The 27,784-nt window shown below is 40.4% G+C and overlaps 1 protein-coding gene across 6 annotated transcripts; it reads right to left on the bottom strand.

Moving 5' to 3' along the window:
* Positions 1–32: 32 nt before the first annotated feature.
* Positions 33–27,784, bottom strand: LOC147558889 (uncharacterized). 6 transcript variants are annotated; one of them, XM_086660646.1, is made up of 8 exons: positions 27,632–27,784; positions 27,499–27,546; positions 26,559–26,639; positions 20,304–20,384; positions 14,051–14,131; positions 7,796–7,876; positions 1,541–1,621; positions 33–323 (listed from the first exon to the last, which is right to left on the bottom strand). In XM_086660646.1, the coding sequence occupies exons 2-8, from the start codon at positions 27,531–27,533 to the stop codon at positions 164–166; spliced, it is 600 nt and encodes a 199-aa protein (XP_086516772.1). In that variant the 5' UTR covers positions 27,534–27,546; positions 27,632–27,784; the 3' UTR covers positions 33–163. The 6 variants fall into 6 exon arrangements, with proteins under 6 accessions (XP_086516772.1, XP_086516773.1, XP_086516775.1 ...); XM_086660647.1 differs by having other exon boundaries at positions 26,559–26,631; positions 27,632–27,773; XM_086660649.1 differs by lacking the exon at positions 27,499–27,546 and having other exon boundaries at positions 27,632–27,720.

Below are 27,784 nucleotides of genomic sequence, written 5' to 3'. Positions count from 1 at the left end.
CAGACCATACATTCGCATACACATACACAACGGAAGCTAAAATGAAACATAATTAACTAACAGACTCTGGTTCCAAGCCGAACCACCAGAACACGGTCAACTCATCCTGAACAACACCGTACATCCCTGTACAACCTATGTGATACATATATATATATTTATATTACATGGTGTTCAGTGTATAAGAGTATAACTTCGAAGATAAAACAAAACCGAAAAGAAAAGAAATAACACCAAAGTGGCACCGCGCCACAACCCCTGCAATCCATCTGCTAACCCTGTCGCTGCAGATGCTTCTAACTAGGAACCTGCATACTAACACACTGGTAGGGGGTCAGTAACTCACCGACACGAGTTAACTGGTAGAGGAGTCCCAAAACAAAACTGCGATAAACCTTTTCTCGAGTAAAACATGCACACATATAAATATATATCAATCCTAATACTAGCATACAATAACAGACTTAACTGCCCACCCTTGGTATGCCTCTCAATTAACAGAGAGTTACCCAGAGAATTCTATAGTACTTTGGCTAGTACCGTCCCATTTCCGGCACTAACCAAGGTACTCAAATTCTCTCGAGAAAGTGGCTTACCCCTAGGTAGGTAAGCCCCTCTCCCACTAGGCGACTCCACAGTCATTGAAAAGCTAACCTCGTGATAAATATATACACCTAGCTTAACTAGATACGTTTTAGCTTCACCGAAGTCGAATAGTCAGGTCGTCCCTCCAGTATTCGTGTTGGGACGAAAAGCATATTCTCATCGGTACCCTAGCATGCAACTATTTCTTCTGGTTATAGAAAAACATTTATTGTGTCAACCGCCGAAATAATACTCTTTACTTGTGAAAACATCCTTCACCCACAATCTCAGCAGATTCGGAACTCACCCATTACGCCCTCGACTGAGATAGGCTTTTTAAAAACATTATTTATCTTGTCACACAGAAGTGGCACACCACACAGAGTCATATCATAACGTGCAGAGGGATCCCAATCACCAAACCAGTCGGGCGGTCAGAGGTGTACAGCCTCTGAGCCCCGAGGGTAAGAACAAGCAGGCTTACAGTCCAATCGAGCGGTCAAGGGTAGCAAATCCCTGAGCCCCGAGAGTCCAACCTAAACGAGAATCCTGGCCAGAGAGTGGAGCACTACAACTGCCAAGACCCTCATGACTCGTTTCAGTCCACTTCACCAATCACATACAACATACGAAATCGTTACGTTTTCAAAACATCGATATACAATCCGTTTAGAAAACCATTTCTCTAGAAATCATTAGTAAGATATTTTTCATATATAAACCATCACATCAATAAGGAAAGTTCACGATAACAGTTCCATTGAAAACAGAGTCTAAATCGTTAACCCATCAATAATCAATAATCCTAACCAACGATACTATTTTCATTGAAATCAAGGGTTTAAATCATGCATATATGATCACCTACCATCTACATATAATGATGCATGCATATCTCCTACTTCTAGCATGAATCTAGACAATAGTATAAAAGAAAACAAGAGGTATCCCCTACCTAGCGATGCAGGACTCCGTCCTCATCCGATTTGCTTCGAGCATCTTGCTCCCAACTCGTTTCGGCTTTCCTTCTGACCTCCTAGACAAAGATAAACTTAGATTCCTCGACAAGAATCTTAAGATGACATAATTAACTCTGAAAAGACAATACGACAAGAGGGACAAAAGAGACTTGACTCGCATTAACATCGGAAGACCCCGAGTGACTCTATTCTGTCTTAGATTCATTCTCGTCACAATTTAGTCCCAATTCAAGCATATCTTATATCGTTGAAAAGCTACTTCAGTTTCTAACATTTCAGTACTTAGTATCTCGGTCAAACTTAAAGTGTACGGTCCTCGAAATAGCAAAATACAAACAGCAGCGAATCTGAATTTCCTAACAGCGCGTTGCGCGCTATAACAGTCATAAATCTCTCATCGCTGATCGGTTTCAGTCCATTCTTTCGTCTTCGGAAAGTTTATCTCATCTATAATGTTTTGTTCTCAGGTGGTTTCTCTTAATTCCCCCTCAAACATCTCCGAAAACCACAAACTGTACGCAGCAGTGCATCAGTTTCACTGATCGTACGCTGCGTGTTCTAACGGTCATATCTTTCTCATCCAAACTCGAAATAACATGTACCACACCATTTCGGAAAGATAACATCCTAATCTACGAGTCTCGTGTTTCCGGAAAATCCGTCCGAACAATCTACAAGGCCAGAAATACTAAAACAGTGGACTGCTCGTAACAGTCCCTCACACAGTTGTTTGATCGATAATCAAACACCATTAACCTCTCCAACATCATTTAAATCTCGTAATTAACTAATTCCCTTCCATATTAACCTTAAAATTCCATTGACTATGAAAAATCCCTAAATTTCATACTCATAAACCCTAGATTTTAGAACATGATCAATTAAATCAATTTGGGTGAAATTAACATCATTTACCTTCTCTTTGATGTTGTCCCTTTGATTTCTTTCATCACTTCTTTATCTCTACACATGCAACAATAAACCTCCATTAAAACTAGTTAATTCATCTCACAATCATCACCTAGAGAGAGAAAGTAAGAATTCTTACCAAAGCTTCCATAAAACCTAGCTCAAATCCCATCTTCCATCCTTGAATCAACAAATCAAGCATTTCCCCTTTGAAATTCTACCCGAATCTTCTCTTTGACCAATTTTTCCTACTCCAAAAACCCAACACCACTCTTGAACTCGGTTGCAAGATGAAAGAAAACCCGGTTCTGATATTTTTCCCATTAAACAGCCGAATTTCATTTTTAGTCCCTGATTTAGTACTGATTGCGAAAAGACCCCTGATTCTGACCCGATTGCACATTTAGTCCCTGATTTCACTTAGTCTGAATCCAGAATGGTCCCTCATCTAACTTCAACTTGTGGGATGTTACAATCTTCCCCCCTTAAAAGAAATTTCGTCCTCGAAATTTGGATTAACTCGGATTTTCTCGCAATAAATGTATTGAATCGACTCATTCCTAACTAAATCATGTAGTGACCCTTCTTTATCACTCCACACTATAATCATGAACTTTCGACTGTATCGACAACTGTTCTAAGAGCTTCTTTTGTTGCAGTACTTATGAGCTCATTCAGAGAACATACTCGATTCTCCTTTACCATCTCAAGACCTCAGATCTTTTAACACTATCTCTCTCACCACCCTTACATTCCTTGTGGATTTTGATCTCTGGAGAGTTTTGGATGTTCTCGAATTTCCGCCTCCTTCTCCCATGGTGATTCTTTGATGTTGTTGTGCCTCCATAGAACTACCACCAACGGGATTTCCTTGTTCCTTGGTACTTTTAGCAGATTGTCTCAAATCATAATTGGCATGAACTCATAGTTCGCGTCTTCATCAATCTCTAACTCGTCCCCACAAACCACATGAGATGGGATTCTAGTCGATACTTCCTCAGTTCTGAGAAGTGAACTATATTCTGATCTTTCACTAACTTTGTTGGCAAACATACTTGATATGCTACTACACCCACTCTCTTAAGGATAACAAAAAGACAACCGAATCTCGGCTCTAGCATACCCTGAAGTTCAAATCTCTTTACTCCTTTCCTTAGTGACACCTTTACATGCACATGCCATTCACAATCAAATTCTAACAATCGTCGTCGTCGTTTGTGGGCATCACACTTTTGGCTATCCTGGGGTCGCAGCATCTTCGATTGATTAACCTCACCTCACAACCTGTTACCCGGATCACGCTTCGAATGATGCCATACCAGTAGTGTCTGTATATTGATATTATAGGATTCTGCTAAGGATAAATGATCTGTCCAAGAGCCTCTAAATTCTAGCACACATGCTCAAATCATGCCTTCAAGGATCTGAATGGTCCTTTCTGAACGTCAATTTGTCTGAGGATGAAAACTGGTACTTAGGCGTAATTCCGATCCTAGAGCCCACTGGAAAACCTCCCACAATCTTGATGTAAATCGAGGATCACGGTCCGAAACTATTGATGTCGGTACTCCATGCAGTCTGATGATGTTACCAAGTACAAGCTACCAAGCTTCTCTGGTGAGTAAGTCATGCTTACTGGTATGAAGTGAGCTGATTTGGTAAGTCGATCCACGATCACCCTACTGCATCATGTACTAATATGCTTCTAGGTAAATCTGTCACAAAATCTATCGTCATACGTTGTCATTTCCATTCGGTTACCTCAAGTGACTGGAGGAGTCCCGCTTCGCATGGTGTTTCAGATTCACTCGATGACAAGTACCACATATCTTCACATGTTCTAATATGTCTCTTTTCATTCCTGACTACCAAGAACTTCGTCTCAAATCCTTGTACATCTTTGTAGTCCGTGAATGTACTGTATGTTGAGTCGTACGGTCTGTCTCTAAAACCTCCTTTCCCGTCTTCCTTTCAATCTAAACTGCTATATATTTGTATCTGCCAGTCCAGGTTCTCACTATCCTTGCTTGCCTTTTAATCTCTGAGTATAGACGATCCGTAATTTACTTGCTAACCACTGCCGAAATGAATCTTTGATCTACTCTCGTATTTGTCGAGTTATTCTCAACCCAACTCATTCTCAGATATCTTTATCCTTCGATATTGTACCATCGAATAACTGAAGATCCGATAAGATTCTCTAGCATGTTCTTTTGTTGTCCCAACCAATTTACATGGGCTGATAACTTCCTTGAGTAACCTCTACTGCTTGGACATATAATCTCACAACATCTTATCTCTTGTCATCCTTATAGTTTTCATTTACCTGAATCTCTGAGCTCTTTCAACTACTTATCTTGTAAGTCCTTTTATTATATCATCTTCCAGGTTGTATGATCCTTCAACAAGTCATTTGGTCATTAAACTTCTTATGTGGTTCAATCTGTAGCTTATTTGCTACTCGAGGGCATTTCCCATATTATCGGTTCGCCTAGGTTAGCTACTCCTGGCAATGCCTTCATATGAGAATCACCAGCTCGAGTGACTTTGACTCACAAGATTTTTCCACAACTCCATCACTACTGACCAAGTTAACCTCACCCATGCGTCTGTGACGTTGTCTCTCTAGATATTCACCATCTTTGTCCTGATTGTCAACACCCTTTGTTACCTTGGTTTTCCTTAACTTGCTGAAAATCTCTTAGTCCCCTTCTTCTAGGATTACTTTAATGATTTCTCTATCCCTGTTCCGACTGAACTCATATGTACCTTTACCCCTGTTAAAACTTTTAACCATTCATTTACGTCGCCTGGTTCTTATATGAACGTCTAGTCACCACACTTCTCGCTCTCAACTTATGAACTCTTTATTTTCTTCCTTTCCTTTTGACCTCCTTCGAAAGATAACTTTTCTAAACCACCTTTGTTTCCTCCTACTTCTGAAATGCATCTCGCCCATATGCCACTAATTGATTTTTCCATAACCACTATGTCTCTCTATTCCGAACTTTCTTTTTCTTCTTTGTTTTCTCTACACTTGTAGCGAACTCTGTCAACTTGTATAATACCATGTACCAATTTTCCTTTGTTGGCTCCAACTTGTCTATATCTGGTCCTTCCACGACCTAGATGCGATGTTCACACCCAAAGACCACTAAAGCTTCTAATCAACCCTGACTGCCTTCCCAGTCTTACTGGTTGTGGGTACGAAACTCTGTGGACACTAGCATCATCTTGATCTTCCTCCCAACTCTTATGACCAGGTTGTCTTTTCTTCACTAATCTTAATTCCCTCGATACTCAACTTTCCTTCATCATTGGTAACTATCATCCAACTCAAAGCAAGTCTGTCTTCTTGACGAATCGTAGTCATCTCTAAGACTCCAACCCCACATTAAACCACACTGAAGGAATTAACTTACGATTATCACCCATCAATCGGTTCTTCCTTTTGCGAGTAAAACGAAGCAAGAAACAAAAATCATAAGAAAAACAAAACAAATCAAATACTATATAGCATCTTTTACTCTTGATTGTTTTTAATCTTGAAGCTTTTAGACACCTAGTCTTGATCATTTTTATCTTTCCCTAAAACTCAGAGCAATTTATGCTCTACACTCCCCACCTCTTATCGGTCACCAGAACTCATGCTCTGATACCACTTGTGACGCCCCGTGCCCCATAACTAAGCACGACCACGCCCCGGCAATTCACAGACGAGCCGAAAATCGGACAGCACCTCCTCTGTAAATCGAACCGGTCGTACCTGTAACCTGTCATGCAGACCATACATTCGCATACACATACACAACGGAAGCTAAAATGAAACATAATTAACTAACAGACTCTGGTTCCAAACCGAACCACCAGAACACGGTCAACTCATCCTGAACAACACCGTACATCCCTGTACAACCTATGTGATACATATATATATATTTATATTACATGGTGTTCAGTGTATAAGAGTATAACTTCGAAGATAAAACAAAACCGAAAAGAAAAGAAATAACACCAAAGTGGCACCGCGCCACAACCCCTGCAATCCATCTGCTAACCCTGTCGCTGCAGATGCTTCTAACTAGGAACCTGCATACTAACACACTGGTAGGGGGTCAGTAACTCACCGACACGAGTTAACTGGTAGAGGAGTCCCAAAACAAAACTGCGATAAACCTTTTCTCGAGTAAAACATGCACACATATAAATATATATCAATCCTAATACTAGCATACAATAACAGACTTAACTGCCCACCCTTGGTATGCCTCTCAATTAACAGAGAGTTACCCAGAGAATTCTATAGTACTTTGGCTAGTACCGTCCCATTTCCGGCACTAACCAAGGTACTCAAATTCTCTCGAGAAAGTGGCTTACCCCTAGGTAGGTAAGCCCCTCTCCCACTAGGCGACTCCACAGTCATTGAAAAGCTAACCTCGTGATAAATATATACACCTAGCTTAACTAGATACGTTTTAGCTTCACCGAAGTCGAATAGTCAGGTCGTCCCTCCAGTATTCGTGTTGGGACGAAAAGCATATTCTCATCGGTACCCTAGCATGCAACTATTTCTTCTGGTTATAGAAAAACATTTATTGTGTCAACCGCCGAAATAATACTCTTTACTTGTGAAAACATCCTTCACCCACAATCTCAGCAGATTCGGAACTCACCCATTACGCCCTCGACTGAGATAGGCTTTTTAAAAACATTATTTATCTTGTCACACAGAAGTGGCACACCACACAGAGTCATATCATAACGTGCAGAGGGATCCCAATCACCAAACCAGTCGGGCGGTCAGAGGTGTACAGCCTCTGAGCCCCGAGGGTAAGAACAAGCAGGCTTACAGTCCAATCGAGCGGTCAAGGGTAGCAAATCCCTGAGCCCCGAGAGTCCAACCTAAACGAGAATCCTGGCCAGAGAGTGGAGCACTACAACTGCCAAGACCCTCATGACTCGTTTCAGTCCACTTCACCAATCACATACAACATACGAAATCGTTACGTTTTCAAAACATCGATATACAATCCGTTTAGAAAACCATTTCTCTAGAAATCATTCGTAAGATATTTTTCATATATAAACCATCACATCAATAAGGAAAGTTCACGATAACAGTTCCATTGAAAACAGAGTCTAAATCGTTAACCCATCAATAATCAATAATCCTAACCAACGATACTATTTTCATTGAAATCAAGGGTTTAAATCATGCATATATGATCACCTACCATCTACATATAATGATGCATGCATATCTCCTACTTCTAGCATGAATCTAGACAATAGTATAAAAGAAAACAAGAGGTATCCCCTACCTAGCGATGCAGGACTCCGTCCTCATCCGATTTGCTTCGAGCATCTTGCTCCCAACTCGTTTCGGCTTTCCTTCTGACCTCCTAGACAAAGATAAACTTAGATTCCTCGACAAGAATCTTAAGATGACATAATTAACTCTGAAAAGACAATACGACAAGAGGGACAAAAGAGACTTGACTCGCATTAACATCGGAAGACCCCGAGGGACTCTATTCTGTCTTAGATTCATTCTCGTCACAATTTAGTCCCAATTCAAGCATATCTTATATCGTTGAAAAGCTACTTCAGTTTCTAACATTTCAGTACTTAGTATCTCGGTCAAACTTAAAGTGTACGGTCCTCGAAATAGCAAAATACAAACAGCAGCGAATCTGAATTTCCTAACAGCGCGTTGCGCGCTATAACAGTCATAAATCTCTCATCGCTGATCGGTTTCAGTCCATTCTTTCGTCTTCGGAAAGTTTATCTCATCTATAATGTTTTGTTCTCAGGTGGTTTCTCTTAATTCCCCCTCAAACATCTCCGAAAACCACAAACTGTACGCAGCAGTGCATCAGTTTCACTGATCGTACGCTGCGTGTTCTAACGGTCATATCTTTCTCATCCAAACTCGAAATAACATGTACCACACCATTTCGGAAAGATAACATCCTAATCTACGAGTCTCGTGTTTCCGGAAAATCCGTCCGAACAATCTACAAGGCCAGAAATACTAAAACAGTGGACTGCTCGTAACAGTCCCTCACACAGTTGTTTGATCGATAATCAAACACCATTAACCTCTCCAACATCATTTAAATCTCGTAATTAACTAATTCCCTTCCATATTAACCTTAAAATTCCATTGACTATGAAAAATCCCTAAATTTCATACTCATAAACCCTAGATTTTAGAACATGATCAATTAAATCAATTTGGGTGAAATTAACATCATTTACCTTCTCTTTGATGTTGTCCCTTTGATTTCTTTCATCACTTCTTTATCTCTACACATGCAACAATAAACCTCCATTAAAACTAGTTAATTCATCTCACAATCATCACCTAGAGAGAGAAAGTAAGAATTCTTACCAAAGCTTCCATAAAACCTAGCTCAAATCCCATCTTCCATCCTTGAATCAACAAATCAAGCATTTCCCCTTTGAAATTCTACCCGAATCTTCTCTTTGACCAATTTTTCCTACTCCAAAAACCCAACACCACTCTTGAACTCGGTTGCAAGATGAAAGAAAACCCGGTTCTGATATTTTTCCCATTAAACAGCCGAATTTCATTTTTAGTCCCTGATTTAGTACTGATTGCGAAAAGACCCCTGATTCTGACCCGATTGCACATTTAGTCCCTGATTTCACTTAGTCTGAATCCAGAATGGTCCCTCATCTAACTTCAACTTGTGGGATGTTACAATCTTCCCCCCTTAAAAGAAATTTCGTCCTCGAAATTTGGATTAACTCGGATTTTCTCGCAATAAATGTATTGAATCGACTCATTCCTAACTAAATCATGTAGTGACCCTTCTTTATCACTCCACACTATAATCATGAACTTTCGACTGTATCGACAACTGTTCTAAGAGCTTCTTTTGTTGCAGTACTTATGAGCTCATTCAGAGAACATACTCGATTCTCCTTTACCATCTCAAGACCTCAGATCTTTTAACACTATCTCTCTCACCACCCTTACATTCCTTGTGGATTTTGATCTCTGGAGAGTTTTGGATGTTCTCGAATTTCCGCCTCCTTCTCCCATGGTGATTCTTTGATGTTGTTGTGCCTCCATAGAACTACCACCAACGGGATTTCCTTGTTCCTTGGTACTTTTAGCAGATTGTCTCAAATCATAATTGGCATGAACTCATAGTTCGCGTCTTCATCAATCTCTAACTCGTCCCCACAAACCACATGAGATGGGATTCTAGTCGATACTTCCTCAGTTCTGAGAAGTGAACTATATTCTGATCTTTCACTAACTTTGTTGGCAAACATACTTGATATGCTACTACACCCACTCTCTTAAGGATAACAAAAAGACAACCGAATCTCGGCTCTAGCATACCCTGAAGTTCAAATCTCTTTACTCCTTTCCTTAGTGACACCTTTACATGCACATGCCATTCACAATCAAATTCTAACAATCGTCGTCGTCGTTTGTGGGCATCACACTTTTGGCTATCCTGGGGTCGCAGCATCTTCGATTGATTAACCTCACCTCACAACCTGTTACCCGGATCACGCTTCGAATGATGCCATACCAGTAGTGTCTGTATATTGATATTATAGGATTCTGCTAAGGATAAATGATCTGTCCAAGAGCCTCTAAATTCTAGCACACATGCTCAAATCATGCCTTCAAGGATCTGAATGGTCCTTTCTGAACGTCAATTTGTCTGAGGATGAAAACTGGTACTTAGGCGTAATTCCGATCCTAGAGCCCACTGGAAAACCTCCCACAATCTTGATGTAAATCGAGGATCACGGTCCGAAACTATTGATGTCGGTACTCCATGCAGTCTGATGATGTTACCAAGTACAAGCTACCAAGCTTCTCTGGTGAGTAAGTCATGCTTACTGGTATGAAGTGAGCTGATTTGGTAAGTCGATCCACGATCACCCTACTGCATCATGTACTAATATGCTTCTAGGTAAATCTGTCACAAAATCTATCGTCATACGTTGTCATTTCCATTCGGTTACCTCAAGTGACTGGAGGAGTCCCGCTTCGCATGGTGTTTCAGATTCACTCGATGACAAGTACCACATATTTTCACATGTTCTAATATGTCTCTTTTCATTCCTGACTACCAAGAACTTCGTCTCAAATCCTTGTACATCTTTGTAGTCCGTGAATGTACTGTATGTTGAGTCGTACGGTCTGTCTCTAAAACCTCCTTTCCCGTCTTCCTTTAAATCTAAACTGCTATATATTTGTATCTGCCAGTCCAGGTTCTCACTATCCTTGCTTGCCTTTTAATCTCTGAGTATAGACGATCCGTAATTTACTTGCTAACCACTGCCGAAATGAATCTTTGATCTACTCTCGTATTTGTCGAGTTATTCTCAACCCAACTCATTCTCAGATATCTTTATCCTTCGATATTGTACCATCGAATAACTGAAGATCCGATAAGATTCTCTAGCATGTTCTTTTGTTGTCCCAACCAATTTACATGGGCTGATAACTTCCTTGAGTAACCTCTACTGCTTGGACATATAATCTCACAACATCTTATCTCTTGTCATCCTTATAGTTTTCATTTACCTGAATCTCTGAGCTCTTTCAACTACTTATCTTGTAAGTCCTTTTATTATATCATCTTCCAGGTTGTATGATCCTTCAACAAGTCATTTGGTCATTAAACTTCTTATGTGGTTCAATCTGTAGCTTATTTGCTACTCGAGGGCATTTCCCATATTATCGGTTCGCCTAGGTTAGCTACTCCTGGCAATGCCTTCATATGAGAATCACCAGCTCGAGTGACTTTGACTCACAAGATTTTTCCACAACTCCATCACTACTGACCAAGTTAACCTCACCCATGCGTCTGTGACGTTGTCTCTCTAGATATTCACCATCTTTGTCCTGATTGTCAACACCCTTTGTTACCTTGGTTTTCCTTAACTTGCTGAAAATCTCTTAGTCCCCTTCTTCTAGGATTACTTTAATGATTTCTCTATCCCTGTTCCGACTGAACTCATATGTACCTTTACCCCTGTTAAAACTTTTAACCATTCATTTACGTCGCCTGGTTCTTATATGAACGTCTAGTCACCACACTTCTCGCTCTCAACTTATGAACTCTTTATTTTCTTCCTTTCCTTTTGACCTCCTTCGAAAGATAACTTTTCTAAACCACCTTTGTTTCCTCCTACTTCTGAAATGCATCTCGCCCATATGCCACTAATTGATTTTTCCATAACCACTATGTCTCTCTATTCCGAACTTTCTTTTTCTTCTTTGTTTTCTCTACACTTGTAGCGAACTCTGTCAACTTGTATAATACCATGTACCAATTTTCCTTTGTTGGCTCCAACTTGTCTATATCTGGTCCTTCCACGACCTAGATGCGATGTTCACACCCAAAGACCACTAAAGCTTCTAATCAACCCTGACTGCCTTCCCAGTCTTACTGGTTGTGGGTACGAAACTCTGTGGACACTAGCATCATCTTGATCTTCCTCCCAACTCTTATGACCAGGTTGTCTTTTCTTCACTAATCTTAATTCCCTCGATACTCAACTTTCCTTCATCATTGGTAACTATCATCCAACTCAAAGCAAGTCTGTCTTCTTGACGAATCGTAGTCATCTCTAAGACTCCAACCCCACATTAAACCACACTGAAGGAATTAACTTACGATTATCACCCATCAATCGGTTCTTCCTTTTGCGAGTAAAACGAAGCAAGAAACAAAAATCATAAGAAAAACAAAACAAATCAAATACTATATAGCATCTTTTACTCTTGATTGTTTTTAATCTTGAAGCTTTTAGACACCTAGTCTTGATCATTTTTATCTTTCCCTAAAACTCAGAGCAATTTATGCTCTACACTCCCCACCTCTTATCGGTCACCAGAACTCATGCTCTGATACCACTTGTGACGCCCCGTGCCCCATAACTAAGCACGACCACGCCCCGGCAATTCACAGACGAGCCGAAAATCGGACAGCACCTCCTCTGTAAATCGAACCGGTCGTACCTGTAACCTGTCATGCAGACCATACATTCGCATACACATACACAACGGAAGCTAAAATGAAACATAATTAACTAACAGACTCTGGTTCCAAACCGAACCACCAGAACACGGTCAACTCATCCTGAACAACACCGTACATCCCTGTACAACCTATGTGATACATATATATATATTTATATTACATGGTGTTCAGTGTATAAGAGTATAACTTCGAAGATAAAACAAAACCGAAAAGAAAAGAAATAACACCAAAGTGGCACCGCGCCACAACCCCTGCAATCCATCTGCTAACCCTGTCGCTGCAGATGCTTCTAACTAGGAACCTGCATACTAACACACTGGTAGGGGGTCAGTAACTCACCGACACGAGTTAACTGGTAGAGGAGTCCCAAAACAAAACTGCGATAAACCTTTTCTCGAGTAAAACATGCACACATATAAATATATATCAATCCTAATACTAGCATACAATAACAGACTTAACTGCCCACCCTTGGTATGCCTCTCAATTAACAGAGAGTTACCCAGAGAATTCTATAGTACTTTGGCTAGTACCGTCCCATTTCCGGCACTAACCAAGGTACTCAAATTCTCTCGAGAAAGTGGCTTACCCCTAGGTAGGTAAGCCCCTCTCCCACTAGGCGACTCCACAGTCATTGAAAAGCTAACCTCGTGATAAATATATACACCTAGCTTAACTAGATACGTTTTAGCTTCACCGAAGTCGAATAGTCAGGTCGTCCCTCCAGTATTCGTGTTGGGACGAAAAGCATATTCTCATCGGTACCCTAGCATGCAACTATTTCTTCTGGTTATAGAAAAACATTTATTGTGTCAACCGCCGAAATAATACTCTTTACTTGTGAAAACATCCTTCACCCACAATCTCAGCAGATTCGGAACTCACCCATTACGCCCTCGACTGAGATAGGCTTTTTAAAAACATTATTTATCTTGTCACACAGAAGTGGCACACCACACAGAGTCATATCATAACGTGCAGAGGGATCCCAATCACCAAACCAGTCGGGCGGTCAGAGGTGTACAGCCTCTGAGCCCCGAGGGTAAGAACAAGCAGGCTTACAGTCCAATCGAGCGGTCAAGGGTAGCAAATCCCTGAGCCCCGAGAGTCCAACCTAAACGAGAATCCTGGCCAGAGAGTGGAGCACTACAACTGCCAAGACCCTCATGACTCGTTTCAGTCCACTTCACCAATCACATACAACATACGAAATCGTTACGTTTTCAAAACATCGATATACAATCCGTTTAGAAAACCATTTCTCTAGAAATCATTCGTAAGATATTTTTCATATATAAACCATCACATCAATAAGGAAAGTTCACGATAACAGTTCCATTGAAAACAGAGTCTAAATCGTTAACCCATCAATAATCAATAATCCTAACCAACGATACTATTTTCATTGAAATCAAGGGTTTAAATCATGCATATATGATCACCTACCATCTACATATAATGATGCATGCATATCTCCTACTTCTAGCATGAATCTAGACAATAGTATAAAAGAAAACAAGAGGTATCCCCTACCTAGCGATGCAGGACTCCGTCCTCATCCGATTTGCTTCGAGCATCTTGCTCCCAACTCGTTTCGGCTTTCCTTCTGACCTCCTAGACAAAGATAAACTTAGATTCCTCGACAAGAATCTTAAGATGACATAATTAACTCTGAAAAGACAATACGACAAGAGGGACAAAAGAGACTTGACTCGCATTAACATCGGAAGACCCCGAGTGACTCTATTCTGTCTTAGATTCATTCTCGTCACAATTTAGTCCCAATTCAAGCATATCTTATATCGTTGAAAAGCTACTTCAGTTTCTAACATTTCAGTACTTAGTATCTCGGTCAAACTTAAAGTGTACGGTCCTCGAAATAGCAAAATACAAACAGCAGCGAATCTGAATTTCCTAACAGCGCGTTGCGCGCTATAACAGTCATAAATCTCTCATCGCTGATCGGTTTCAGTCCATTCTTTCGTCTTCGGAAAGTTTATCTCATCTATAATGTTTTGTTCTCAGGTGGTTTCTCTTAATTCCCCCTCAAACATCTCCGAAAACCACAAACTGTACGCAGCAGTGCATCAGTTTCACTGATCGTACGCTGCGTGTTCTAACGGTCATATCTTTCTCATCCAAACTCGAAATAACATGTACCACACCATTTCGGAAAGATAACATCCTAATCTACGAGTCTCGTGTTTCCGGAAAATCCGTCCGAACAATCTACAAGGCCAGAAATACTAAAACAGTGGACTGCTCGTAACAGTCCCTCACACAGTTGTTTGATCGATAATCAAACACCATTAACCTCTCCAACATCATTTAAATCTCGTAATTAACTAATTCCCTTCCATATTAACCTTAAAATTCCATTGACTATGAAAAATCCCTAAATTTCATACTCATAAACCCTAGATTTTAGAACATGATCAATTAAATCAATTTGGGTGAAATTAACATCATTTACCTTCTCTTTGATGTTGTCCCTTTGATTTCTTTCATCACTTCTTTATCTCTACACATGCAACAATAAACCTCCATTAAAACTAGTTAATTCATCTCACAATCATCACCTAGAGAGAGAAAGTAAGAATTCTTACCAAAGCTTCCATAAAACCTAGCTCAAATCCCATCTTCCATCCTTGAATCAACAAATCAAGCATTTCCCCTTTGAAATTCTACCCGAATCTTCTCTTTGACCAATTTTTCCTACTCCAAAAACCCAACACCACTCTTGAACTCGGTTGCAAGATGAAAGAAAACCCGGTTCTGATATTTTTCCCATTAAACAGCCGAATTTCATTTTTAGTCCCTGATTTAGTACTGATTGCGAAAAGACCCCTGATTCTGACCCGATTGCACATTTAGTCCCTGATTTCACTTAGTCTGAATCCAGAATGGTCCCTCATCTAACTTCAACTTGTGGGATGTTACAATCTTCCCCCCTTAAAAGAAATTTCGTCCTCGAAATTTGGATTAACTCGGATTTTCTCGCAATAAATGTATTGAATCGACTCATTCCTAACTAAATCATGTAGTGACCCTTCTTTATCACTCCACACTATAATCATGAACTTTCGACTGTATCGACAACTGTTCTAAGAGCTTCTTTTGTTGCAGTACTTATGAGCTCATTCAGAGAACATACTCGATTCTCCTTTACCATCTCAAGACCTCAGATCTTTTAACACTATCTCTCTCACCACCCTTACATTCCTTGTGGATTTTGATCTCTGGAGAGTTTTGGATGTTCTCGAATTTCCGCCTCCTTCTCCCATGGTGATTCTTTGATGTTGTTGTGCCTCCATAGAACTACCACCAACGGGATTTCCTTGTTCCTTGGTACTTTTAGCAGATTGTCTCAAATCATAATTGGCATGAACTCATAGTTCGCGTCTTCATCAATCTCTAACTCGTCCCCACAAACCACATGAGATGGGATTCTAGTCGATACTTCCTCAGTTCTGAGAAGTGAACTATATTCTGATCTTTCACTAACTTTGTTGGCAAACATACTTGATATGCTACTACACCCACTCTCTTAAGGATAACAAAAAGACAACCGAATCTCGGCTCTAGCATACCCTGAAGTTCAAATCTCTTTACTCCTTTCCTTAGTGACACCTTTACATGCACATGCCATTCACAATCAAATTCTAACAATCGTCGTCGTCGTTTGTGGGCATCACACTTTTGGCTATCCTGGGGTCGCAGCATCTTCGATTGATTAACCTCACCTCACAACCTGTTACCCGGATCACGCTTCGAATGATGCCATACCAGTAGTGTCTGTATATTGATATTATAGGATTCTGCTAAGGATAAATGATCTGTCCAAGAGCCTCTAAATTCTAGCACACATGCTCAAATCATGCCTTCAAGGATCTGAATGGTCCTTTCTGAACGTCAATTTGTCTGAGGATGAAAACTGGTACTTAGGCGTAATTCCGATCCTAGAGCCCACTGGAAAACCTCCCACAATCTTGATGTAAATCGAGGATCACGGTCCGAAACTATTGATGTCGGTACTCCATGCAGTCTGATGATGTTACCAAGTACAAGCTACCAAGCTTCTCTGGTGAGTAAGTCATGCTTACTGGTATGAAGTGAGCTGATTTGGTAAGTCGATCCACGATCACCCTACTGCATCATGTACTAATATGCTTCTAGGTAAATCTGTCACAAAATCTATCGTCATACGTTGTCATTTCCATTCGGTTACCTCAAGTGACTGGAGGAGTCCCGCTTCGCATGGTGTTTCAGATTCACTCGATGACAAGTACCACATATCTTCACATGTTCTAATATGTCTCTTTTCATTCCTGACTACCAAGAACTTCGTCTCAAATCCTTGTACATCTTTGTAGTCCGTGAATGTACTGTATGTTGAGTCGTACGGTCTGTCTCTAAAACCTCCTTTCCCGTCTTCCTTTCAATCTAAACTGCTATATATTTGTATCTGCCAGTCCAGGTTCTCACTATCCTTGCTTGCCTTTTAATCTCTGAGTATAGACGATCCGTAATTTACTTGCTAACCACTGCCGAAATGAATCTTTGATCTACTCTCGTATTTGTCGAGTTATTCTCAACCCAACTCATTCTCAGATATCTTTATCCTTCGATATTGTACCATCGAATAACTGAAGATCCGATAAGATTCTCTAGCATGTTCTTTTGTTGTCCCAACCAATTTACATGGGCTGATAACTTCCTTGAGTAACCTCTACTGCTTGGACATATAATCTCACAACATCTTATCTCTTGTCATCCTTATAGTTTTCATTTACCTGAATCTCTGAGCTCTTTCAACTACTTATCTTGTAAGTCCTTTTATTATATCATCTTCCAGGTTGTATGATCCTTCAACAAGTCATTTGGTCATTAAACTTCTTATGTGGTTCAATCTGTAGCTTATTTGCTACTCGAGGGCATTTCCCATATTATCGGTTCGCCTAGGTTAGCTACTCCTGGCAATGCCTTCATATGAGAATCACCAGCTCGAGTGACTTTGACTCACAAGATTTTTCCACAACTCCATCACTACTGACCAAGTTAACCTCACCCATGCGTCTGTGACGTTGTCTCTCTAGATATTCACCATCTTTGTCCTGATTGTCAACACCCTTTGTTACCTTGGTTTTCCTTAACTTGCTGAAAATCTCTTAGTCCCCTTCTTCTAGGATTACTTTAATGATTTCTCTATCCCTGTTCCGACTGAACTCATATGTACCTTTACCCCTGTTAAAACTTTTAACCATTCATTTACGTCGCCTGGTTCTTATATGAACGTCTAGTCACCACACTTCTCGCTCTCAACTTATGAACTCTTTATTTTCTTCCTTTCCTTTTGACCTCCTTCGAAAGATAACTTTTCTAAACCACCTTTGTTTCCTCCTACTTCTGAAATGCATCTCGCCCATATGCCACTAATTGATTTTTCCATAACCACTATGTCTCTCTATTCCGAACTTTCTTTTTCTTCTTTGTTTTCTCTACACTTGTAGCGAACTCTGTCAACTTGTATAATACCATGTACCAATTTTCCTTTGTTGGCTCCAACTTGTCTATATCTGGTCCTTCCACGACCTAGATGCGATGTTCACACCCAAAGACCACTAAAGCTTCTAATCAACCCTGACTGCCTTCCCAGTCTTACTGGTTGTGGGTACGAAACTCTGTGGACACTAGCATCATCTTGATCTTCCTCCCAACTCTTATGACCAGGTTGTCTTTTCTTCACTAATCTTAATTCCCTCGATACTCAACTTTCCTTCATCATTGGTAACTATCATCCAACTCAAAGCAAGTCTGTCTTCTTGACGAATCGTAGTCATCTCTAAGACTCCAACCCCACATTAAACCACACTGAAGGAATTAACTTACGATTATCACCCATCAATCGGTTCTTCCTTTTGCGAGTAAAACGAAGCAAGAAACAAAAATCATAAGAAAAACAAAACAAATCAAATACTATATAGCATCTTTTACTCTTGATTGTTTTTAATCTTGAAGCTTTTAGACACCTAGTCTTGATCATTTTTATCTTTCCCTAAAACTCAGAGCAATTTATGCTCTACACTCCCCACCTCTTATCGGTCACCAGAACTCATGCTCTGATACCACTTGTGACGCCCCGTGCCCCATAACTAAGCACGACCACGCCCCGGCAATTCACAGACGAGCCGAAAATCGGACAGCACCTCCTCTGTAAATCGAACCGGTCGTACCTGTAACCTGTCATGCAGACCATACATTCGCATACACATACACAACGGAAGCTAAAATGAAACATAATTAACTAACAGACTCTGGTTCCAAACCGAACCACCAGAACACGGTCAACTCATCCTGAACAACACCGTACATCCCTGTACAACCTATGTGATACATATATATATATTTATATTACATGGTGTTCAGTGTATAAGAGTATAACTTCGAAGATAAAACAAAACCGAAAAGAAAAGAAATAACACCAAAGTGGCACCGCGCCGCAACCCCTGCAATCCATCTGCTAACCCTGTCGCTGCAGATGCTTCTAACTAGGAACCTGCATACTAACACACTGGTAGGGGGTCAGTAACTCACCGACACGAGTTAACTGGTAGAGGAGTCCCAAAACAAAACTGCGATAAACCTTTTCTCGAGTAAAACATGCACACATATAAATATATATCAATCCTAATACTAGCATACAATAACAGACTTAACTGCCCACCCTTGGTATGCCTCTCAATTAACAGAGAGTTACCCAGAGAATTCTATAGTACTTTGGCTAGTACCGTCCCATTTCCGGCACTAACCAAGGTACTCAAATTCTCTCGAGAAAGTGGCTTACCCCTAGGTAGGTAAGCCCCTCTCCCACTAGGCGACTCCACAGTCATTGAAAAGCTAACCTCGTGATAAATATATACACCTAGCTTAACTAGATACGTTTTAGCTTCACCGAAGTCGAATAGTCAGGTCGTCCCTCCAGTATTCGTGTTGGGACGAAAAGCATATTCTCATCGGTACCCTAGCATGCAACTATTTCTTCTGGTTATAGAAAAACATTTATTGTGTCAACCGCCGAAATAATACTCTTTACTTGTGAAAACATCCTTCACCCACAATCTCAGCAGATTCGGAACTCACCCATTACGCCCTCGACTGAGATAGGCTTTTTAAAAACATTATTTATCTTGTCACACAGAAGTGGCACACCACACAGAGTCATATCATAACGTGCAGAGGGATCCCAATCACCAAACCAGTCGGGCGGTCAGAGGTGTACAGCCTCTGAGCCCCGAGGGTAAGAACAAGCAGGCTTACAGTCCAATCGAGCGGTCAAGGGTAGCAAATCCCTGAGCCCCGAGTCCAACCTAAACGAGAATCCTGGCCAGAGAGTGGAGCACTACAACTGCCAAGACCCTCATGACTCGTTTCAGTCCACTTCACCAATCACATACAACATACGAAATCGTTACGTTTTCAAAACATCGATATACAATCCGTTTAGAAAACCATTTCTCTAGAAATCATTCGTAAGATATTTTTCATATATAAACCATCACATCAATAAGGAAAGTTCACGATAACAGTTCCATTGAAAACAGAGTCTAAATCGTTAACCCATCAATAATCAATAATCCTAACCAACGATACTATTTTCATTGAAATCAAGGGTTTAAATCATGCATATATGATCACCTACCATCTACATATAATGATGCATGCATATCTCCTACTTCTAGCATGAATCTAGACAATAGTATAAAAGAAAACAAGAGGTATCCCCTACCTAGCGATGCAGGACTCCGTCCTCATCCGATTTGCTTCGAGCATCTTGCTCCCAACTCGTTTCGGCTTTCCTTCTGACCTCCTAGACAAAGATAAACTTAGATTCCTCGACAAGAATCTTAAGATGACATAATTAACTCTGAAAAGACAATACGACAAGAGGGACAAAAGAGACTTGACTCGCATTAACATCGGAAGACCCCGAGTGACTCTATTCTGTCTTAGATTCATTCTCGTCACAATTTAGTCCCAATTCAAGCATATCTTATATCGTTGAAAAGCTACTTCAGTTTCTAACATTTCAGTACTTAGTATCTCGGTCAAACTTAAAGTGTACGGTCCTCGAAATAGCAAAATACAAACAGCAGCGAATCTGAATTTCCTAACAGCGCGTTGCGCGCTATAACAGTCATAAATCTCTCATCGCTGATCGGTTTCAGTCCATTCTTTCGTCTTCGGAAAGTTTATCTCATCTATAATGTTTTGTTCTCAGGTGGTTTCTCTTAATTCCCCCTCAAACATCTCCGAAAACCACAAACTGTACGCAGCAGTGCATCAGTTTCACTGATCGTACGCTGCGTGTTCTAACGGTCATATCTTTCTCATCCAAACTCGAAATAACATGTACCACACCATTTCGGAAAGATAACATCCTAATCTACGAGTCTCGTGTTTCCGGAAAATCCGTCCGAACAATCTACAAGGCCAGAAATACTAAAACAGTGGACTGCTCGTAACAGTCCCTCACACAGTTGTTTGATCGATAATCAAACACCATTAACCTCTCCAACATCATTTAAATCTCGTAATTAACTAATTCCCTTCCATATTAACCTTAAAATTCCATTGACTATGAAAAATCCCTAAATTTCATATTCATAAACCCTAGATTTTAGAACATGATCAATTAAATCAATTTGGGTGAAATTAACATCATTTACCTTCTCTTTGATGTTGTCCCTTTGATTTCTTTCATCACTTCTTTATCTCTACACATGCAACAATAAACCTCCATTAAAACTAGTTAATTCATCTCACAATCATCACCTAGAGAGAGAAAGTAAGAATTCTTACCAAAGCTTCCATAAAACCTAGCTCAAATCCCATCTTCCATCCTTGAATCAACAAATCAAGCATTTCCCCTTTGAAATTCTACCCGAATCTTCTCTTTGACCAATTTTTCCTACTCCAAAAACCCAACACCACTCTTGAACTCGGTTGCAAGATGAAAGAAAACCCGGTTCTGATATTTTTCCCATTAAACAGCCGAATTTCATTTTTAGTCCCTGATTTAGTACTGATTGCGAAAAGACCCCTGATTCTGACCCGATTGCACATTTAGTCCCTGATTTCACTTAGTCTGAATCCAGAATGGTCCCTCATCTAACTTCAACTTGTGGGATGTTACAATCTTCCCCCCTTAAAAGAAATTTCGTCCTCGAAATTTGGATTAACTCGGATTTTCTCGCAATAAATGTATTGAATCGACTCATTCCTAACTAAATCATGTAGTGACCCTTCTTTATCACTCCACACTATAATCATGAACTTTCGACTGTATCGACAACTGTTCTAAGAGCTTCTTTTGTTGCAGTACTTATGAGCTCATTCAGAGAACATACTCGATTCTCCTTTACCATCTCAAGACCTCAGATCTTTTAACACTATCTCTCTCACCACCCTTACATTCCTTGTGGATTTTGATCTCTGGAGAGTTTTGGATGTTCTCGAATTTCCGCCTCCTTCTCCCATGGTGATTCTTTGATGTTGTTGTGCCTCCATAGAACTACCACCAACGGGATTTCCTTGTTCCTTGGTACTTTTAGCAGATTGTCTCAAATCATAATTGGCATGAACTCATAGTTCGCGTCTTCATCAATCTCTAACTCGTCCCCACAAACCACATGAGATGGGATTCTAGTCGATACTTCCTCAGTTCTGAGAAGTGAACTATATTCTGATCTTTCACTAACTTTGTTGGCAAACATACTTGATATGCTACTACACCCACTCTCTTAAGGATAACAAAAAGACAACCGAATCTCGGCTCTAGCATACCCTGAAGTTCAAATCTCTTTACTCCTTTCCTTAGTGACACCTTTACATGCACATGCCATTCACAATCAAATTCTAACAATCGTCGTCGTCGTTTGTGGGCATCACACTTTTGGCTATCCTGGGGTCGCAGCATCTTCGATTGATTAACCTCACCTCACAACCTGTTACCCGGATCACGCTTCGAATGATGCCATACCAGTAGTGTCTGTATATTGATATTATAGGATTCTGCTAAGGATAAATGATCTGTCCAAGAGCCTCTAAATTCTAGCACACATGCTCAAATCATGCCTTCAAGGATCTGAATGGTCCTTTCTGAACGTCAATTTGTCTGAGGATGAAAACTGGTACTTAGGCGTAATTCCGATCCTAGAGCCCACTGGAAAACCTCCCACAATCTTGATGTAAATCGAGGATCACGGTCCGAAACTATTGATGTCGGTACTCCATGCAGTCTGATGATGTTACCAAGTACAAGCTACCAAGCTTCTCTGGTGAGTAAGTCATGCTTACTGGTATGAAGTGAGCTGATTTGGTAAGTCGATCCACGATCACCCTACTGCATCATGTACTAATATGCTTCTAGGTAAATCTGTCACAAAATCTATCGTCATACGTTGTCATTTCCATTCGGTTACCTCAAGTGACTGGAGGAGTCCCGCTTCGCATGGTGTTTCAGATTCACTCGATGACAAGTACCACATATCTTCACATGTTCTAATATGTCTCTTTTCATTCCTGACTACCAAGAACTTCGTCTCAAATCCTTGTACATCTTTGTAGTCCGTGAATGTACTGTATGTTGAGTCGTACGGTCTGTCTCTAAAACCTCCTTTCCCGTCTTCCTTTCAATCTAAACTGCTATATATTTGTATCTGCCAGTCCAGGTTCTCACTATCCTTGCTTGCCTTTTAATCTCTGAGTATAGACGATCCGTAATTTACTTGCTAACCACTGCCGAAATGAATCTTTGATCTACTCTCGTATTTGTCGAGTTATTCTCAACCCAACTCATTCTCAGATATCTTTATCCTTCGATATTGTACCATCGAATAACTGAAGATCCGATAAGATTCTCTAGCATGTTCTTTTGTTGTCCCAACCAATTTACATGGGCTGATAACTTCCTTGAGTAACCTCTACTGCTTGGACATATAATCTCACAACATCTTATCTCTTGTCATCCTTATAGTTTTCATTTACCTGAATCTCTGAGCTCTTTCAACTACTTATCTTGTAAGTCCTTTTATTATATCATCTTCCAGGTTGTATGATCCTTCAACAAGTCATTTGGTCATTAAACTTCTTATGTGGTTCAATCTGTAGCTTATTTGCTACTCGAGGGCATTTCCCATATTATCGGTTCGCCTAGGTTAGCTACTCCTGGCAATGCCTTCATATGAGAATCACCAGCTCGAGTGACTTTGACTCACAAGATTTTTCCACAACTCCATCACTACTGACCAAGTTAACCTCACCCATGCGTCTGTGACGTTGTCTCTCTAGATATTCACCATCTTTGTCCTGATTGTCAACACCCTTTGTTACCTTGGTTTTCCTTAACTTGCTGAAAATCTCTTAGTCCCCTTCTTCTAGGATTACTTTAATGATTTCTCTATCCCTGTTCCGACTGAACTCATATGTACCTTTACCCCTGTTAAAACTTTTAACCATTCATTTACGTCGCCTGGTTCTTATATGAACGTCTAGTCACCACACTTCTCGCTCTCAACTTATGAACTCTTTATTTTCTTCCTTTCCTTTTGACCTCCTTCGAAAGATAACTTTTCTAAACCACCTTTGTTTCCTCCTACTTCTGAAATGCATCTCGCCCATATGCCACTAATTGATTTTTCCATAACCACTATGTCTCTCTATTCCGAACTTTCTTTTTCTTCTTTGTTTTCTCTACACTTGTAGCGAACTCTGTCAACTTGTATAATACCATGTACCAATTTTCCTTTGTTGGCTCCAACTTGTCTATATCTGGTCCTTCCACGACCTAGATGCGATGTTCACACCCAAAGACCACTAAAGCTTCTAATCAACCCTGACTGCCTTCCCAGTCTTACTGGTTGTGGGTACGAAACTCTGTGGACACTAGCATCATCTTGATCTTCCTCCCAACTCTTATGACCAGGTTGTCTTTTCTTCACTAATCTTAATTCCCTCGATACTCAACTTTCCTTCATCATTGGTAACTATCATCCAACTCAAAGCAAGTCTGTCTTCTTGACGAATCGTAGTCATCTCTAAGACTCCAACCCCACATTAAACCACACTGAAGGAATTAACTTACGATTATCACCCATCAATCGGTTCTTCCTTTTGCGAGTAAAACGAAGCAAGAAACAAAAATCATAAGAAAAACAAAACAAATCAAATACTATATAGCATCTTTTACTCTTGATTGTTTTTAATCTTGAAGCTTTTAGACACCTAGTCTTGATCATTTTTATCTTTCCCTAAAACTCAGAGCAATTTATGCTCTACACTCCCCACCTCTTATCGGTCACCAGAACTCATGCTCTGATACCACTTGTGACGCCCCGTGCCCCATAACTAAGCACGACCACGCCCCGGCAATTCACAGACGAGCCGAAAATCGGACAGCACCTCCTCTGTAAATCGAACCGGTCGTACCTGTAACCTGTCATGCAGACCATACATTCGCATACACATACACAACGGAAGCTAAAATGAAACATAATTAACTAACAGACTCTGGTTCCAAACCGAACCACCAGAACACGGTCAACTCATCCTGAACAACACCGTACATCCCTGTACAACCTATGTGATACATATATATATATTTATATTACATGGTGTTCAGTGTATAAGAGTATAACTTCGAAGATAAAACAAAACCGAAAAGAAAAGAAATAACACCAAAGTGGCACCGCGCCGCAACCCCTGCAATCCATCTGCTAACCCTGTCGCTGCAGATGCTTCTAACTAGGAACCTGCATACTAACACACTGGTAGGGGGTCAGTAACTCACCGACACGAGTTAACTGGTAGAGGAGTCCCAAAACAAAACTGCGATAAACCTTTTCTCGAGTAAAACATGCACACATATAAATATATATCAATCCTAATACTAGCATACAATAACAGACTTAACTGCCCACCCTTGGTATGCCTCTCAATTAACAGAGAGTTACCCAGAGAATTCTATAGTACTTTGGCTAGTACCGTCCCATTTCCGGCACTAACCAAGGTACTCAAATTCTCTCGAGAAAGTGGCTTACCCCTAGGTAGGTAAGCCCCTCTCCCACTAGGCGACTCCACAGTCATTGAAAAGCTAACCTCGTGATAAATATATACACCTAGCTTAACTAGATACGTTTTAGCTTCACCGAAGTCGAATAGTCAGGTCGTCCCTCCAGTATTCGTGTTGGGACGAAAAGCATATTCTCATCGGTACCCTAGCATGCAACTATTTCTTCTGGTTATAGAAAAACATTTATTGTGTCAACCGCCGAAATAATACTCTTTACTTGTGAAAACATCCTTCACCCACAATCTCAGCAGATTCGGAACTCACCCATTACGCCCTCGACTGAGATAGGCTTTTTAAAAACATTATTTATCTTGTCACACAGAAGTGGCACACCACACAGAGTCATATCATAACGTGCAGAGGGATCCCAATCACCAAACCAGTCGGGCGGTCAGAGGTGTACAGCCTCTGAGCCCCGAGGGTAAGAACAAGCAGGCTTACAGTCCAATCGAGCGGTCAAGGGTAGCAAATCCCTGAGCCCCGAGAGTCCAACCTAAACGAGAATCCTGGCCAGAGAGTGGAGCACTACAACTGCCAAGACCCTCATGACTCGTTTCAGTCCACTTCACCAATCACATACAACATACGAAATCGTTACGTTTTCAAAACATCGATATACAATCCGTTTAGAAAACCATTTCTCTAGAAATCATTCGTAAGATATTTTTCATATATAAACCATCACATCAATAAGGAAAGTTCACGATAACAGTTCCATTGAAAACAGAGTCTAAATCGTTAACCCATCAATAATCAATAATCCTAACCAACGATACTATTTTCATTGAAATCAAGGGTTTAAATCATGCATATATGATCACCTACCATCTACATATAATGATGCATGCATATCTCCTACTTCTAGCATGAATCTAGACAATAGTATAAAAGAAAACAAGAGGTATCCCCTACCTAGCGATGCAGGACTCCGTCCTCATCCGATTTGCTTCGAGCATCTTGCTCCCAACTCGTTTCGGCTTTCCTTCTGACCTCCTAGACAAAGATAAACTTAGATTCCTCGACAAGAATCTTAAGATGACATAATTAACTCTGAAAAGACAATACGACAAGAGGGACAAAAGAGACTTGACTCGCATTAACATCGGAAGACCCCGAGTGACTCTATTCTGTCTTAGATTCATTCTCGTCACAATTTAGTCCCAATTCAAGCATATCTTATATCGTTGAAAAGCTACTTCAGTTTCTAACATTTCAGTACTTAGTATCTCGGTCAAACTTAAAGTGTACGGTCCTCGAAATAGCAAAATACAAACAGCAGCGAATCTGAATTTCCTAACAGCGCGTTGCGCGCTATAACAGTCATAAATCTCTCATCGCTGATCGGTTTCAGTCCATTCTTTCGTCTTCGGAAAGTTTATCTCATCTATAATGTTTTGTTCTCAGGTGGTTTCTCTTAATTCCCCCTCAAACATCTCCGAAAACCACAAACTGTACGCAGCAGTGCATCAGTTTCACTGATCGTACGCTGCGTGTTCTAACGGTCATATCTTTCTCATCCAAACTCGAAATAACATGTACCACACCATTTCGGAAAGATAACATCCTAATCTACGAGTCTCGTGTTTCCGGAAAATCCGTCCGAACAATCTACAAGGCCAGAAATACTAAAACAGTGGACTGCTCGTAACAGTCCCTCACACAGTTGTTTGATCGATAATCAAACACCATTAACCTCTCCAACATCATTTAAATCTCGTAATTAACTAATTCCCTTCCATATTAACCTTAAAATTCCATTGACTATGAAAAATCCCTAAATTTCATACTCATAAACCCTAGATTTTAGAACATGATCAATTAAATCAATTTGGGTGAAATTAACATCATTTACCTTCTCTTTGATGTTGTCCCTTTGATTTCTTTCATCACTTCTTTATCTCTACACATGCAACAATAAACCTCCATTAAAACTAGTTAATTCATCTCACAATCATCACCTAGAGAGAGAAAGTAAGAATTCTTACCAAAGCTTCCATAAAACCTAGCTCAAATCCCATCTTCCATCCTTGAATCAACAAATCAAGCATTTCCCCTTTGAAATTCTACCCGAATCTTCTCTTTGACCAATTTTTCCTACTCCAAAAACCCAACACCACTCTTGAACTCGGTTGCAAGAT

Source organism: Eschscholzia californica, unplaced genomic scaffold (assembly GCF_041429995.1).
Source record: "Eschscholzia californica isolate CP2 unplaced genomic scaffold, dmEscCali1.0.p SCAF_2, whole genome shotgun sequence".
In the NCBI taxonomy this organism is placed as follows: Eukaryota; Viridiplantae; Streptophyta; class Magnoliopsida; order Ranunculales; family Papaveraceae; genus Eschscholzia; species Eschscholzia californica.
The sequence above is the reverse complement of the archived record's forward strand: the minus strand, read 5'-3'. Positions and strand labels throughout refer to the sequence as shown.